The sequence below is a fragment of the Apodemus sylvaticus genome, chromosome 6 (assembly GCF_947179515.1).
Source record: "Apodemus sylvaticus chromosome 6, mApoSyl1.1, whole genome shotgun sequence".
In the NCBI taxonomy this organism is placed as follows: domain Eukaryota; kingdom Metazoa; phylum Chordata; class Mammalia; order Rodentia; family Muridae; genus Apodemus; species Apodemus sylvaticus.
In genome coordinates, this window is record NC_067477.1 from 11,738,767 (window position 1) to 11,753,234 (window position 14,468).

Sequence of the window (14,468 nt, forward strand, 5' to 3'; positions counted from 1 at the left end):
CTCCCCAAGTCCTGGGGATAAAGGTGTGCAGCACTGCACCTGACTTCCAGCAACTTTTCCTACTCTAAGCAGGACGGACAGTCTAGAGAGCAGAGGATTGACAGCACACACAACACACTTGGCAGTTAATACAAACCTATGGATGCGAGTCCTTCAGGTCTGCTTGAAATCCTTATAATGTTCCTATCTCCCTTTAGGAAAAATATTTCATTTTCTGTGCAGGAAACAGACACAATATCACCCAGTCCTTCCAAACCAGCAACTGTGGCCTGTCAAAACAAACAAACATGCAACCAGGCAATAAACAAGCAGGTGTGATAATTCAAATAATTGTGAGTAATTACTGGATTTTGTCATGGAAGTTCCTGGAACACTCATAGAAGCAATTCGACCCTCAGATGGGCAGTATTTGATATGTGGAATCTACAGTCACGCACATAACTTAGCAGTGAGCAGCCATGACGGCTGGTGCAGCCTCTCCCACCTCTCAGCTGCTGTCTCCAGACCCACTAGCTGTCTCCCTCCTTCTGACATGAAGCTCATATTCCCTGTTAGGGCAGGGGCTCTGGCCAATCTGAGTGCTCACCAAAATGGAGTGTGTCAGGCCAAAGCCTGACAGTTCCTCAGCCTATGCATGTAGCACAGGTGTCCTCTATGCTAGGCTTCCTTTCCTGCTCTGCTCACTGGGCAGGCTCTGCCTCAGGAAGTGCTGCTTGAACACTGTCATCCTGAGTGGCTAACCTGCGTCCCATGTATCCTGTGCTACAAACCTCGACTCTCTAGGAATGATACACTACCCAACAAGCGCCCCTACTGTGTGCTTTCCTACAGGAGACTAGGAAAGTCTTGAAGCCCAAGGCTCTTGAATTGAAAGAAGGGAGGGAAATAGTCCTTGGCTAAAAGCAGACTACATAGGATTATCCTGGGTCCACACTAATCTAAAACAGTTCTTGCTTTACAGCTGACAGTGTGCACAAGAGATTAGTTCACTAAAGAAGACACGAAGCCTAGGTTCTCTGCTAATTTTCAGGTAGCCCCGACAGAAAGCTGGAAACATGACATTAGGTTCCAAAAGCCGCCAATCATGGTACTTCACAGAGGTGCAGACAGCGTCTACTCACAGACACACTGTCTCCATTTCCCTGCCTAGGTAGTTAATTACACCTACACTGAGAGGCGCAGGTGAAGTGGTCAGATGAAAAGCTGATGCACAGTTACAACATGTCTTAAAGCCAATAATTAAGTCCCACAGAAACCCAGGAGAAAAGTTAACTCATCCACAATGGGAGAAACCAAAGAAACAAATGCAGGGCTAGAAGGTGACCCCCTAACCCAGGACCCCTGTGTCCCACTCAGGCAGCTCAGAGACTTCCAGGGCCTAGTTATCTGCACCAAAAGTGTCTCCAAGCATGGATGGTAACTAGAGAGGTGTCAGTGGGAGCAGATGACTTGATTCTCTGGTGACATTCTCTCTAGAGATGCTGTGCCACAGGCCCATAGAGCTCACGTAGAGGAAGGAGAGTCTGGCCTGGATTCTGGAGGTGAAAGGTTAGGCAGGAATGAACAGAAGCTCTGATCGTAGGACAAGAAGTAACTGAAACCAAACAGCTTTGTTTAAAGTCCTAAATCAGCTTCTGGGAGTGATCTGCTATCTCCTGATTTAGGCAGAAATTGTTTTCTACCATGAGGTAATGGTACTGGAAAGTTGCCAAGATATGCTAGTTAGTTTCTAAAAAGAAAGGGGGAGAGGCAAAATAATATGCTTGTCTTTGGTTAAGATACAATGAGGGGAAGAGCAAAACAAAACAGAAAACAGGGGAGAGCACACTGGACAGGGAACCCGTCCTGGGCAGCACCACCAGGACTGAAAGACAGTCCTCAGAGTTACTATGTCTGTCACATCTGAGTCTTCCTGGATGGGATTCTATAGTAATTTGGTTGTCAGAAAACACATGATCTATAAAGACTTGGTAGCACAGTAATAATCCCAGGTACTCGGCAGATTGAGGCAAGGCAAGCAAAAGTTCAAAGCCTTCCTGGGCTACAGTAAGGGTTCAAGATCAGCCTGGGCAGCTGAGTGAGTCCTTGCCTCAATATAAAATGTAAAAAACAGAAACAAAAATAGAGCTATATAGCTCCATAGTAGAGCACTTGCTCAGCATCCATGAGTAAAATGCAAAGCTGAAACAAAACACACAAACTAGACATGAGGGGTGCAGCTCAGAAGAGACAAAGCATGTGTTTAACGTGCTCACACACCCTGAATCCAATCCTAAGAAAAGTACATGCTTTTCAGGGAAGGCTGATTGGTACTAGGCTTGGCAGGCAAAGGTAGAGGTACTTACCATCAAATCAGATATCTGAGTTCAACCTCTGGGACCCAAGGTGGAAGGAGAGAAACAACTCCCACAAGCTGCCCTCTGACCACCACATAGGTGCCAAGATATGCAGGTATGATCACAAGTAGGCACATGTGAGTTTGCATACACACACAAATAAGTGGAATTTAAAAAAATGAATCAAAGATTATAATGAACAAGTTTAATTGGGGCTATTAAAAAACTCAAAACATCTAATTTCTTAACAGTGTAGGACTATAAATATCAAAAACCAAGTTTTTTAAAACTAAAAATTACAGACCTCTGTTTGATTTCCTTTGATGTCCCAAGGGGAAGAATAAACACCAGAGTTAGCAGTGCTCCTTCCATCTTCCTCGAAGCCCAGCGGCTGAACGCCTGTGAACACCACCCTCCTCTTGCTCTGTGACCCCCAAGACAGGTGTAGTTCCCCCACATACCTGATTGACGGTGTCCAGAAGATAGATACTATACTCATTCCAGCTCAACACCCAGCCTTCTCGGAAGAAGCAGGAAACGAGCCCGAGGTGTTTCTCAGGTGAGCTGCAGCTTCCCCCGTCAGAGGGCTCCAGACGAGGGTAGAGCTCAAAAGGTGTGACTCCTCCAGCAAAGACATCCTTGAGGATGAATGTGGCTTGAACGGCCCCATGGACATCAGCCTTCCACAGCCGGAGCCCAGGCCGAGCTGCATACAGGGTTAGATCGCTTTGCTTACACAGTCCTGGTATAAAACAAGCACCAAATTTCCCAGTACTAAAATCGGAAGAAAAAATGAAAAGAAAGGAAAAAAATACAGGCATGGACTAACTGGAAGTGATTCAATTGTCAATTCCTGATATCAACTCTAAGAATCTAGTGAATAACAAATGATTGCTTTTCTTGTCCTTTCTACCGTTTGTTGGTTGCTAAGTCCTTGTACCCAGGCTCCACCATGCCTTTACAAGTATACACCATCTATGCCATCAACAGTTCCCACCACAGCTCACTTGTGTCTCATACCTTATGTCCATTCTCCCTTTAATCCTGACAGTAACCCCACGAGGCCGCTTTATAACCTGTTAAAGAACGAAAGCTGACACGCCCAGGGCTGCCCTGCTATCTATCCCTGTTCACCATGCTGCTCCTCCTAGTCTGATGGCTACCACCACTCCCTGCTCACCATGCTGCTCCTCCTAGAGTCTGATGGCTACCATCACTCTCTGCTCACCATGCTGCTCCTCCTAGTCTGATGGCTACCATCACTCCCTGCTCACTATGCTGGTCCTCCTAGTCTGATGGCTACCATCACTCCCTGCTCACCATGCTGTTCCTCCTAGAGTCTGATGGCTATCATCACTCCCTGCTCACCATGCTGCTCTTCCTAGTCTGATGGCTACTATCATGCCCTGCTCACTATGCTGCTCCTCCTAGAGTGTGATGGCTACCATCACTCCCTGCTCACCATGCTGCTCTTCCTAGTCTGATGGCTACCATCACTCCCTAGCTCACTATGCTGTTCCTCCTAGAGTCTGATGGCTACCATCCCTCCCTAGCTCACCATGCTGTTCTTCCTAGTCTGATGGCTACCATCACTCCCTAGCTCACTATGCTGCTCCTCCTCCTAGGGTCTGATGGCTATCATCACTCCCTGCTCACCATGCTGTTCCTCCTAGAGTCTGATGGCTACCATCCCTCCCTAGCTCACCATGCTGTTCCTCCTAGAGTCTGATGGCTACCATCCCTCCCTAGCTCACCATGCTGCTCCTCCTAGAGTCTGATGGCTACCACCCCTCCCTAGCTTACATGCTGCTCCTCCTAGAGTCTGATGGCTACCATCCCTCTCTAGCTCACCATGCTGCTCCTCCTAGAGTCTGATGGCTACCACCCCTCCCTAGCCTCTTGAATGAAAAGCTTTACTCACATCTGGAGTAGTTCATCTGTGTATCAGAAATTCTCCAAACCCATCAAGGGTACCAGTTTCTCTTCCCATCCTCAAGCTTGGTATTATTTTCTTATAAAACTATGAAATACCCAATACACACAAAAGAGCCTGTGTGGGAGCTGGAGAGACCCCCCACACACACACACACAAGTGGTTATGAGCACTGTTGCCCTTGTACACAACCCAGGCTTGGTTCCCAGCACCATGTGGTGGCTCACAACCAGCCATAACTCATGTCCAAGGATCTGATAGCCATTTTCCTGACCTCTTTTGGTTCCAGGCACTCATGTGCTATAGATAGATAGATAGATAGATAGATAGATAGATAGATAGATAGATAGATAGATCCAGACACAACACTCATACACATAAAAATAAATAGATCTTTAAAAAATAAAGCTGGTTCAGCTGTTAAGAGTACTTGTTGTACTTGCAGAGCCTGGGGTTGTATACTGACAACCCCATGGTATTATTCACAGCCATCCATTAACCGCAGTTCCATGCAATCCGATGCCCTCTTCTGCCCTCCATGGGCACCAAGCACGCACATACAGATATACAAGCAAAACACACAGAAAATGAATACATTTAGGCAGTCATGGTGGTACACGCCCTTAATCCCAGCATTCAGTAGGTAGAGGCAGGAGGATCTCTGAGTTTAAGGCCAATCTGGTCTACGAAACAATGACAATACAGGCCAGAAGAGGGCACAAGGATCCCCTAGAACTGGACTTAGAGGTGAGCCACCCAATGTGAATGAAGGGAAAGAAACTGAGGTCCTCAGTATGAACAGGCATGAGCTCCTAACTGCTGAAGTTCTATACATACATAGATATACATAGCACACGCGCGCACACTTTTGACAATTTCAAGTAATTTGTCTTTTATACTTAACCGATTTATCTTTGATTAAAAACCATTATAGTGCTTATTCATTTTGACAGCTATATAGTTTTTCACAACTTATTCAATTTTTAATATTATCCTTTCTTTTTGAGCTAAGATCTCATTATATACCCCTGGTTGAACTCAAATTCAAAATTCTACTGTCTCATTCTCTTAGATTCTATAACTACTATACTTGGCTTTATATTGTTTTAAAAAAATACTTACATATTATTACAAAATGTTTCCTTGGGATACTGGAATATGCATGGATTTGGGGAAAGTATGCACATCTATGATTCTAATATTTAGGTTTTATGGTCCTGGGAACTGAACCCAGCTACTACTCCACTGCATATACAGTGTTTGGTTTTTGTTTTTTTGTTTTTTGTTTTTTGGATTTGCTTTTTTTTTTCAAGACAGGGTTTCTCTGTATAGTCTTGGCTGTCCTGGAACTTACTCTGTAAGCCAGGCTGGCCTCGAACTCAGAAATCCGCCTGCCTCTGCCTCCCAGAGTGCTGGGATTACAAGCCACCACTGCCCGGCTTGTTTTTTTAATTAAAAATAATTTATGCAAAGGCTGGAGAGATGGCTCGGTGATTAAGAGCACTGACTGCTCTTCTGAAGGTCCAGAGTTCAAATCCCAGCAACCACATGGTGGCTCACGACCATTTGTAATGAGATATGATGCCCTCTTCTGGAGTGTCTGAAGACAGCTACACTGTACTTAAAAAAAAAAACAAAAAGAAATAATTTATTCAAGGGCTGGAGAGATGCGCCAGTGGTAAGGAGCACTGCTGGCTTTCCAGTGGACCTGAGTTTTATTCCTAGCACCGACATCAATGCAACTTACAACCTATAACCAGGAAAACAATGCTCTCTACTGGCCTCCTCAGATACCTGTACTCACTTAGACACACACACACACATGCACGCACGCACACACACTTAATTAAAAATAAGTAAATGAAATATTTTTTTTCTTTCTTTTATTTTTCTTTCCTAAACAAAGTTTCTCTGTGAAACATCTCTAGAAAGCCTGGAACTCACAGAGATCCTGCTGCCTCTGTCTCTTGAGTGCTGAGATTAAAGTGCACTACTAAGACCAGCTCTAAATAAAATCTCAAAAACAAAATTTATTCAATCTTATTATCAGATTGTTACTGTTGTTGACTCGTTTCCAGACAGGATTTCATGAAGCCCAGGCTAGCCTGGAATCTGCTAGCCGATGACGGCTGCTATATAGGGTAAATATTAGGATGACACTAAACTTCCGATCTTCTTCTTCCTATCTTGCAAGAGTTGTGATTACAAGTGTGTATCACTGAGTCCACCTAAGACACTTTGTTGTTTTTCTTTTTCTTTCCCTTGTGGCTGGACTATGAACTCAGGGCCTCCTCCACATTAGGCAGGTGCTCCGCCCCTGGGCTGGTATCTGAATTATTATTGTTAGGTACAGAACAAGGAGTGGAACACAAGCTTCACACCATTAGGTAAAATCCTTGGTCTATGGGTCTGTGCTACATTCCAGACTTTTTCTTACACGAGTTTTTGGTTGGTTGGTTGGTTGGTTTTCTGAGACAAGGTCTCAATATGTAACCCCGCACTGGGTAGAGCAGGCCTGCCTCTGCTGGGATTACAGATCTGTGCCACCATGCCTGGCCTTCTTAAACTATTTTGAATAATGGTGCCATGAGCTTTTTTTGTTGTTTGCATACTCTTCCAAGCATACAGGCCTGAGAGTTTGTCCAAGTTGTTTCCAGAGTCAGACTGTTGAGCTGCTGCACTCAAGTTGACAGCCAATGTACTAACTCCAGCCTACCCACCTGGCTCCCGCCCTTGCCACAAACTGAATTCTCAGGAGCTCTCACTGTCTGACATCTTTGTCCGTACTCAGATTTCGACAAGAGTTCAAACTGAAGAGGTTTAGCTCAATCCTGCGCCTTGCTTATTCTTTCTCTACATAGTAGAAAGGGCTCTGGCGTGAGTCATTATTGTCTTCTGAGATCTTGTGTGCTAATCTTTAAAAAGTGTAACTTCCACACCCCAGGTCGAGCAAGCCTGAACAAGAAAAGAAAGCTCCACTAAGCTCAAAACCAAGTGTGTGCTGTTCCCAGTCTCCTGCCTGAGGAGCTGCGTGTGCCGACCCTCACAGCCCACAGTTTCTCGCTCTCCACCACCCCCGAGGGTGGAGGGCTCCTGTGCATGAAGGTGTCCCACTAGACCCCGCTGGCACCTCAGTAAGTTAAATCCCCCTGGATAGGATCCAGGGAGATATCATATGGCAGATTCAGCTGTACAACAAACATCATTATACTAATCAACTGTTTTGAGTCCACAGAGTTTTCACAGACAACTATGTAATAGGACTGTGCCTCATTCTTGCCTTTAGTGGGTTTGTACTGGAGAGCTCCCCTAAAAAGAAAAGCCCAAAGGAATTCTAGTTAGGCAAGCAGTGCCGCCTCCTACCTTTCCTGTCAAACAATCTGTTTGGGCTCCAGTTTCAAGTTTGCTTTCCTTCTGCTTGGGGTCTCTCACTTCTCATCACTTCTGCTTTGTTCACTGTGTGAACCAGGGCGTGTGTTTTACCTTGCACTCAGTGAACCGAAACCTATTAAACCGTGTGGTGCAGGAGGATGTGTGTAAGTAAAAGATGAGGATGAGGTTGGCACCAGGAGCCACCCACCAGTCCGGCAGGCATTTGTACAGGAGGATGGCTCCTAGAGAGAGTGAACAGAAGGCATCTGGGAAGAACCAGCCCAGGAAGCAGCCTTTCCTGGATACCTGCTTAATGAAGCACATGGACCGGCATGGCCTCATCCTTGTCATCAATAACTAAGGCAGCACATGACAGAAAGATACTGAGATACAAGTCAGGCATAAAGTCATTGTCCCCTGAGAAAGAGGACATGTTCCTTTGTTTCTGCAGGTTGGACCAGTCCCTGGAATAGAGTATACTTTATATGGAGAGCAGAGGGCAGAGCCACAGGATCAGCTCACTGAGTGCATGCCATATTAACGAGGGCAGTAGAAGGTATTCAGGAGAACACAGGCGCCAACGAGGGGCAGACAGGGACCTCCAATATGAAGGCTGCCTGCCGCTGGGCAGAGAAGAGAATAAACCCAGTGTTGCCACAGAGCACGGGGCATGGGACAGGCTATAAATTTGTCAGAAGCTGGCTGTGTCTTGTCTGACCTCATCCTCCTCTCCCTTGGCACTTGTCACCAATGGTAGCACCAGGCCCGGGAGACCCTCCCATGCCTGTTAATTTCTTATTCTCCAATCTGCCTCAAATCCTCTCAACATCCATTAACTCACTGCTATCCTGTCCCAAACCTGTGCAGGCAACAACACCCCTTTCCTGAAAGGAGGACACAAGGTGGGGTCCCTCTGAAAACAAAAAAGTTTCTCAAAAGCAGGTCCCCAAAACCCACCTGGCTCCTGACCCTCCCCAGGTAAAGTCCTCCACTCTTCTGCCTCCTCCCTCCCTCCCTCCCTCCCCTTCATCTCCACACAAAGTGGCCATGGAGGGCTACAAGCTCATTTTCTTGCTGGAGGACAGTGAAATGCAGATGTGTGTATTCCTTCTGCTACATGGCCAGTTTGTGGGGAGCCCTTTGCTGTCCTTCCTCCAGCAGGTGATCAAAGAAAAGATATTCTTTTAGTCCAGAACCCTGTCCATTTTAGCCTCTCCTAACCAGCATGTGGTCCTCACTCCTGAAGAACTCTTCTCTGGCCCTAGGCTGAGTGGAAGTCTGCTTCCATTTCTATAGCACCCATACTGTACTCCACAGTCACTGCCATGTCTGTCAGGAAGACATGGGTCTGCCTTTGGTCTCCATGATGGGAGAGGCCCATATCTGCTAAGTCACCCAGTCTAATTTGGCCACAACCTACCAGTGTGGAGCACAGCAGCAGCCAGGGGCACAAAGGTGCTGAATTCTCAGGTCCCTAGAGAGAAACCATGTCTAGAGTGGACACACAATACTGCCCTCAATGTTTCTTAGACTAAGCCCTGGGATGTGCTGGCCATGTTCTCAGACCCTGCATTTCCCCAAACTAGAAGACTTCTTCTTCCCATCAGACTCCATAAAGTGTCTTTGGCACACACAGGCTGGTGTGGCTGTGGTCTCCACATCTGGCTAACAGGAAACCTAGAATGTAAGGGTCAATGCTGAGAGCCATGTGACATGCCTAAAGCTTACCTTTTCCTGGGCTGGGATCCAATCTGCTTGACAGCCTTCTCCTCTGTGTAAAAGAGCAGGCTTCTCTGCAAGGTGGACACGAGCAGCACTTTCTGGCTGTAGTCCAGCTGCACAATGGAGGATGGCTCTTCTAACACAAGCTGTGAGTTGCAGATACCCTGTGAGAGAGCCAGGTCAGCAATGGCTCAAGATCACCCAGCTTCCCTCACAGTGATTAAGCATACTTCTTGCTAGCTGTATTGAATTCAAAAGTATTCTGTGGTGCCGGGCATAGTGGTGCACACCTATAATCTCAGTCCTGGGAGATGGAGGCAAGTAGATCAAGAGTTCAAGGTCATTCTTGGTCATATAGTGAGTTTGAGGTCAGCCTGAGCTACATGAGACTCTGTCTCAACAAAACAAAACAAAACAAGACAAAACAAGACAAAACAAAGCAAAACGGACATTTTAATTTTCTTCAGATTCATTGTTAACCTACTGCAAATGAGATTTGAAAATTTTCTTACTAACAAGAAAATGGTAAATATTAACATTAATTTTTGTATACACCAAATTTGAAAAGAAACATCAAAAACCTATATATTTCTCTAATAATATTCTAAGTAAATAGTTCAAAGAAGGATACATAAAAATATGCCACAGCCCATGTATCAAGTATCTTGTATCATATAACAGAGCAGAGCTGTCTATGACATCCTGTGACACAGATATATGCTCTCGTGGTTTCTCTGTAAGGAATAGCATGTAGGATGGCTCCAGAGATAAAGGGCTTGCCACACAAGCATGATGACCTGAGTTCGATCCCAAGAACCCGGTCCTGAAGCAGAGAGCTGACTCCTGGCAGCTGTTCCCTGACACTGGCATGTGCATGTGGCATGTGAGCTTGCATTCTCCACACCCCTCACAAACAAAAAGGGCATTTTTTCTGTTAAAACATTTATGTATCAAAAATCTGATTTTAATCCAGATATGGTGGTTTGATTGCTGTGAGTTCAAAGACAGCCTGAGCTATATTATGTATAAAGACCCAGTCTCAAACCGACTGTTTCTTTTTGTTTGTTTGTTTTTGTGGATTTGGTTTTTTGGAGACAAAGTTTCTCTGTATAGCCCTGGCTGTCCTGGAACTCACTCTGTAGATCAGGCTGGCCTCGAACTCAGAAATCCGCCTGCCTCTGCCTCCCAGAGTGCTGGGATTACAGGCGTGCGCCACCACTGCCCAGCAAACCCCCTGTTTCTACAGTCTCTGTCACCCCAGTGTCCTTCTGTTCTACCAGCAGCCTGCTCACAGAGGAGAGAGGGGGTGACGAGGAGCAGCAACTGCAGCAGCGTTGTTTAAGTGTGGTCAGCTACTCAAGGATAATGCTGCAAAAGCTGGGCATGGACAAACAGCTTCAATGCCAGCACTCAGGACGCAGAGGCGAGCACAGCTCTAAATGTGAAGCTAGCCTGGTCAACATATCAAGTTCCAGGACAGCCAGGGCTACATTCAGAGACTCTGCCTTAAAACAAAAAATAAAACCAATAATACAACTGACTCTTTGTGCATCTGAGGGGACAATAGTGAGAACCATTCATATAATTTATCTACAGCAAAACCCACCACTTTTAGGTTTCTGACATCAATTTTGATATATCTGTAGTTATATAACTACATCACGATCAAGATGGTGAATTTTTCATTCTCTCCAAATACTGAAGACATTCCCCTTCACTGGAAGTTAGTTAGAATGTAACTTTCTAGTTTTACTTAACCTATGATAGAATTAGACTATACTCTCAAGCCTTTATTGCAAATCTCATTAAACACCTGTGTCTTTTTGTGGACTGCTCTTCTAGGGGACCTGGGTTTGGTTCCCATGACCCAAGTGGCAGATCACAGTTCCTATTCACTTCAAAGGATATGGCGCCCTCTTCTGGCCTCTGATAGGGCAATGCACACAGTGATGCATAGCCACACATGCAGGCAAAACACTCATACAAACAAATCTTTAAAACGAAATAAATAAAATAGCTTTTCAGGGTGTTTCTGAATTTTTTTCCCCAAATTTTATTTCCCTTCTCTTTGCTGAATAGCGATGTCTGAGTGGCCTTCCCTCTGTTTCTTTAGCAGCCTGCTCCCAGGGGCAGGAGTGTCACAAGGAGCAGCAGCTCCTTAGCAGCACCAGGGAAGAGCAGAATCTAAGACCCTTGATAACCTTGACATGACATGTTCCCACACAGCAGCAGCTCTAAGTGGGTCCCTCACCCTAGGATCCCTAAGACTAAGACTCTCGGAGAGCATACACCAGGCCAAATTCATTTGTATAGAATACCAAGATGTTGTTAAATATCCTCTTATCTTAAGCATTTTCAATTTTATTTTATGTGCATAGGTGCTTTGCTTGAGGTTTATGTGATACCATCTATGTGTCTGGTAGGCAAGAGAGGCTAGACAAGGGCGTCAGGTCCCCAGGAACTGGAGCTACAGAAGAATTACATGAGCTATCATGTGACTGTTGAGAATTCAATCTTGGTCCTTGGGGAAAGCAGCCCGTGCTTTTAACCTCTGAGCTACTGATATACCAGCCTGCTTCCAGCTTAGGCTTAAAAGCCATCTTACAGTAAAGATAAACTAGGTTCATTCCTGTTTATGATTAAATCTCTTATTAGTCAAGGACTAGGCTATGCCTACCTGTGACCTTAACTACTGTGACCTGTACTGCGTGTTCCAGAAAATGGCAATCAAGCCTTTGTTTCAAAGTTGCTATGACCATATTACAAGCTTACCTTTGTTTCAAAAGCTTGTTGTGCCTACTGTGTAATGCTGCTCCTGTAACACTGATATGTGACTGCCAAATCCCCATTTGGAAATCCCCTATCCCTGAGCTATAATAAACCTTATTTTGCCCGTGTTCAATGTTGATCTCTTGAACCTTTCCTTTAGGGGAGACAGCCCACGTACAGGAATAAAAAAGCTTGCTTTAATTAATTGCTTGCTTTAATTAATTTGGCCATGATAATTTGGGTTGGTGGTCTTTCTCCTCAAATCTATGAGATCAACACCATCTCTCCATCTGCCTGCCTTTTTACTTTAAAACTATTGTTTTAGCTGGGCGGTGGTGGTGCACGCCTGTAATCCCAGCACTTGGGAGGCAGAGGCAGGCGGATTTCTGAGTTCGAGGCCAGCCTGGTCTACAGAGTGAGTTCCAGGACAGCCAGGGCTACACAGAGGAACCCTATCTCGAAAAACCAAAAAAAACCAAAAAAACAAAAAAAAACAAACTATTGTTTTGCTAAATAGATGTGTCAGGCTCAATGAAACCCCTTCTAAATGCTTCCACTGAGAACACAGGAAACATTGTACAGAGCCACTTGGGATTTCATCCTGAGCCATGACCACAGAACCAAACTTTACTAAAGACACTGTCCCTTCACCACATTCGCACTAAAAATATAAATTCCACCGGAGAACATATTGAATAGAAAAATGGTGATTTTAGCCCTAAGGAATGGAGGTTTTGCACTTGATGTGATCAAATGGGATGTGTGCACATAGCCCTTCTACTGGATGAAACACTGGGTCTCGAGGAAAAGACCCGTGCTATGGTAGGAGCGTCACTCAAACCACATGCTGCCTTCACACACCATTTCACCTGAAACTGTAATTGTAGGGAGTGAGGCTCTGACAGACATTTTCTTTATAATCAAAAGGAGAAAAAGAGCCTGTTTTTTCAGTGTGTGTTACCTTCAAGTGACTATGAAAATCTTGAAAACTCGTGTTTGTATAAATTTGACAAGATTCCAAAAGCTGAAGAATTTTGTGATCAACATGGAGTTATTAACAAAGGTACTTTTCATTTTAAAAAATTCTATTTACTTAACTTATACAACATGGGTGTTTTTTTAAGAAATTTATTTATTGTTTATTTTATGTAGGTGAATATACTCTTTGCTGTCTTCAGACACACCAGAAGAGGGCATTGGATCCCATTACAGATGGTTGTGAGTCACCATGTGGTTGTTGGGAATTGAACTCAGGACCTCTGGAAGAGCAGTTAGAACTTTTAACCACTGGCCCATCTCTCCAGCCCTAATATGGGTGTGTGTTTTATCAGCAGAAATGTCTATACACTAAGTGCATGTTTGATGCCCCAGAGCCCAGAGAAGGTATCACATGATACTAGAGTTAGACAGTTGTGAGCTGCCATGTTCTCTCTCCAGCCCTAGCCTTCTGATATTATATAATACATGTGTCAATATCCGGAAGATCTGCACCTTCTGAGATACCTATTCTACAAAGTGACCAACACATGATACTGAAGTCATTCAAAAGTTAAAGATCTATTCAAAAGCTTAAGATAAACTAACAGGTTTTCATGTTACAAGGTAGGAAAACCCCACCAAGGGTTTCAGATGCCACATGGCAATCAGCTTTTGAAGAAAGCCCCACGTGATAAAGCAGCTCCCAGAAGCCACAGGGTAAGCCACCTCTCCATGAGTTGTTTGCCAAGCAGTACACAGGAAGCACTGTGGAACACAGAAGCCTTAGGAACAATATAGGTTACTGCCACTGCTTCTAAAAGGCTTATTTATTAGATATATATGAGTGTTTCACCTGCATGAGTTACTACGCACCACTTGGGTGCTTAGCTCCCACAGAGGTCATAGGGTGGGGCTTGATCCCCGGGGACTGAGTTACAGTTGTCAACTGCCATGTTCTGGGAATCAAACCCAGCTCCTTCAGTAGAGCAGCCAGCACTCTTAGTCTGTAAGACATTTATGGTAGTTTGAAAAGAATGGCTACCATAGGCTCATAGGTGTGGCCTTTTTGGAGGAAGTGCATGGGGTATGGGGGGGGGGGGTTGAGGTTTCAAAAGCCTCTCCCTCTCTCCTTCCTTCCCTGCCCCTTCCCTCTCCCCCTGCTGCCTGTAAATCAGATTATAAAGCTCTTAGCTACTGTTGCAGAGCTGTGACTGTCTGCTTCCCACCATGATAATGAACTAACCTCTGAAACTATAAGCAAGCCCTCAGAAAAAGCTTTCTTTTATAAGAAATCCCTTGGTGGCGGCTGGACAGATGGCTCAGTGGTTAAGGGTACTAGCTGTTCCATAGGTCCTGAG

The 14,468-nt window shown here is 45.0% G+C and overlaps 1 protein-coding gene across 3 annotated transcripts in view; it reads right to left on the reverse strand.

Moving 5' to 3' along the window:
- The window catches only part of Tecpr2 (tectonin beta-propeller repeat containing 2), a 104,732-nt gene that overhangs the window by 43,071 nt on the left and 47,193 nt on the right, over nucleotides 1-14,468 (reverse strand). For 2 of the 3 annotated variants that reach the window (XM_052184994.1, XM_052184995.1), the window contains exons 5-7: nucleotides 9,370-9,527; nucleotides 2,798-3,110; nucleotides 137-269 (exon numbers count right to left, since the gene is read on the reverse strand). In XM_052184994.1, the coding sequence (XP_052040954.1) occupies nucleotides 137-269; nucleotides 2,798-3,110; nucleotides 9,370-9,527 (604 nt within the window). The remainder of the gene's footprint in view (nucleotides 1-136; nucleotides 270-2,797; nucleotides 3,111-9,369; nucleotides 9,528-14,468) is intronic. The other variant, XM_052184996.1, reaches the window with a different exon arrangement.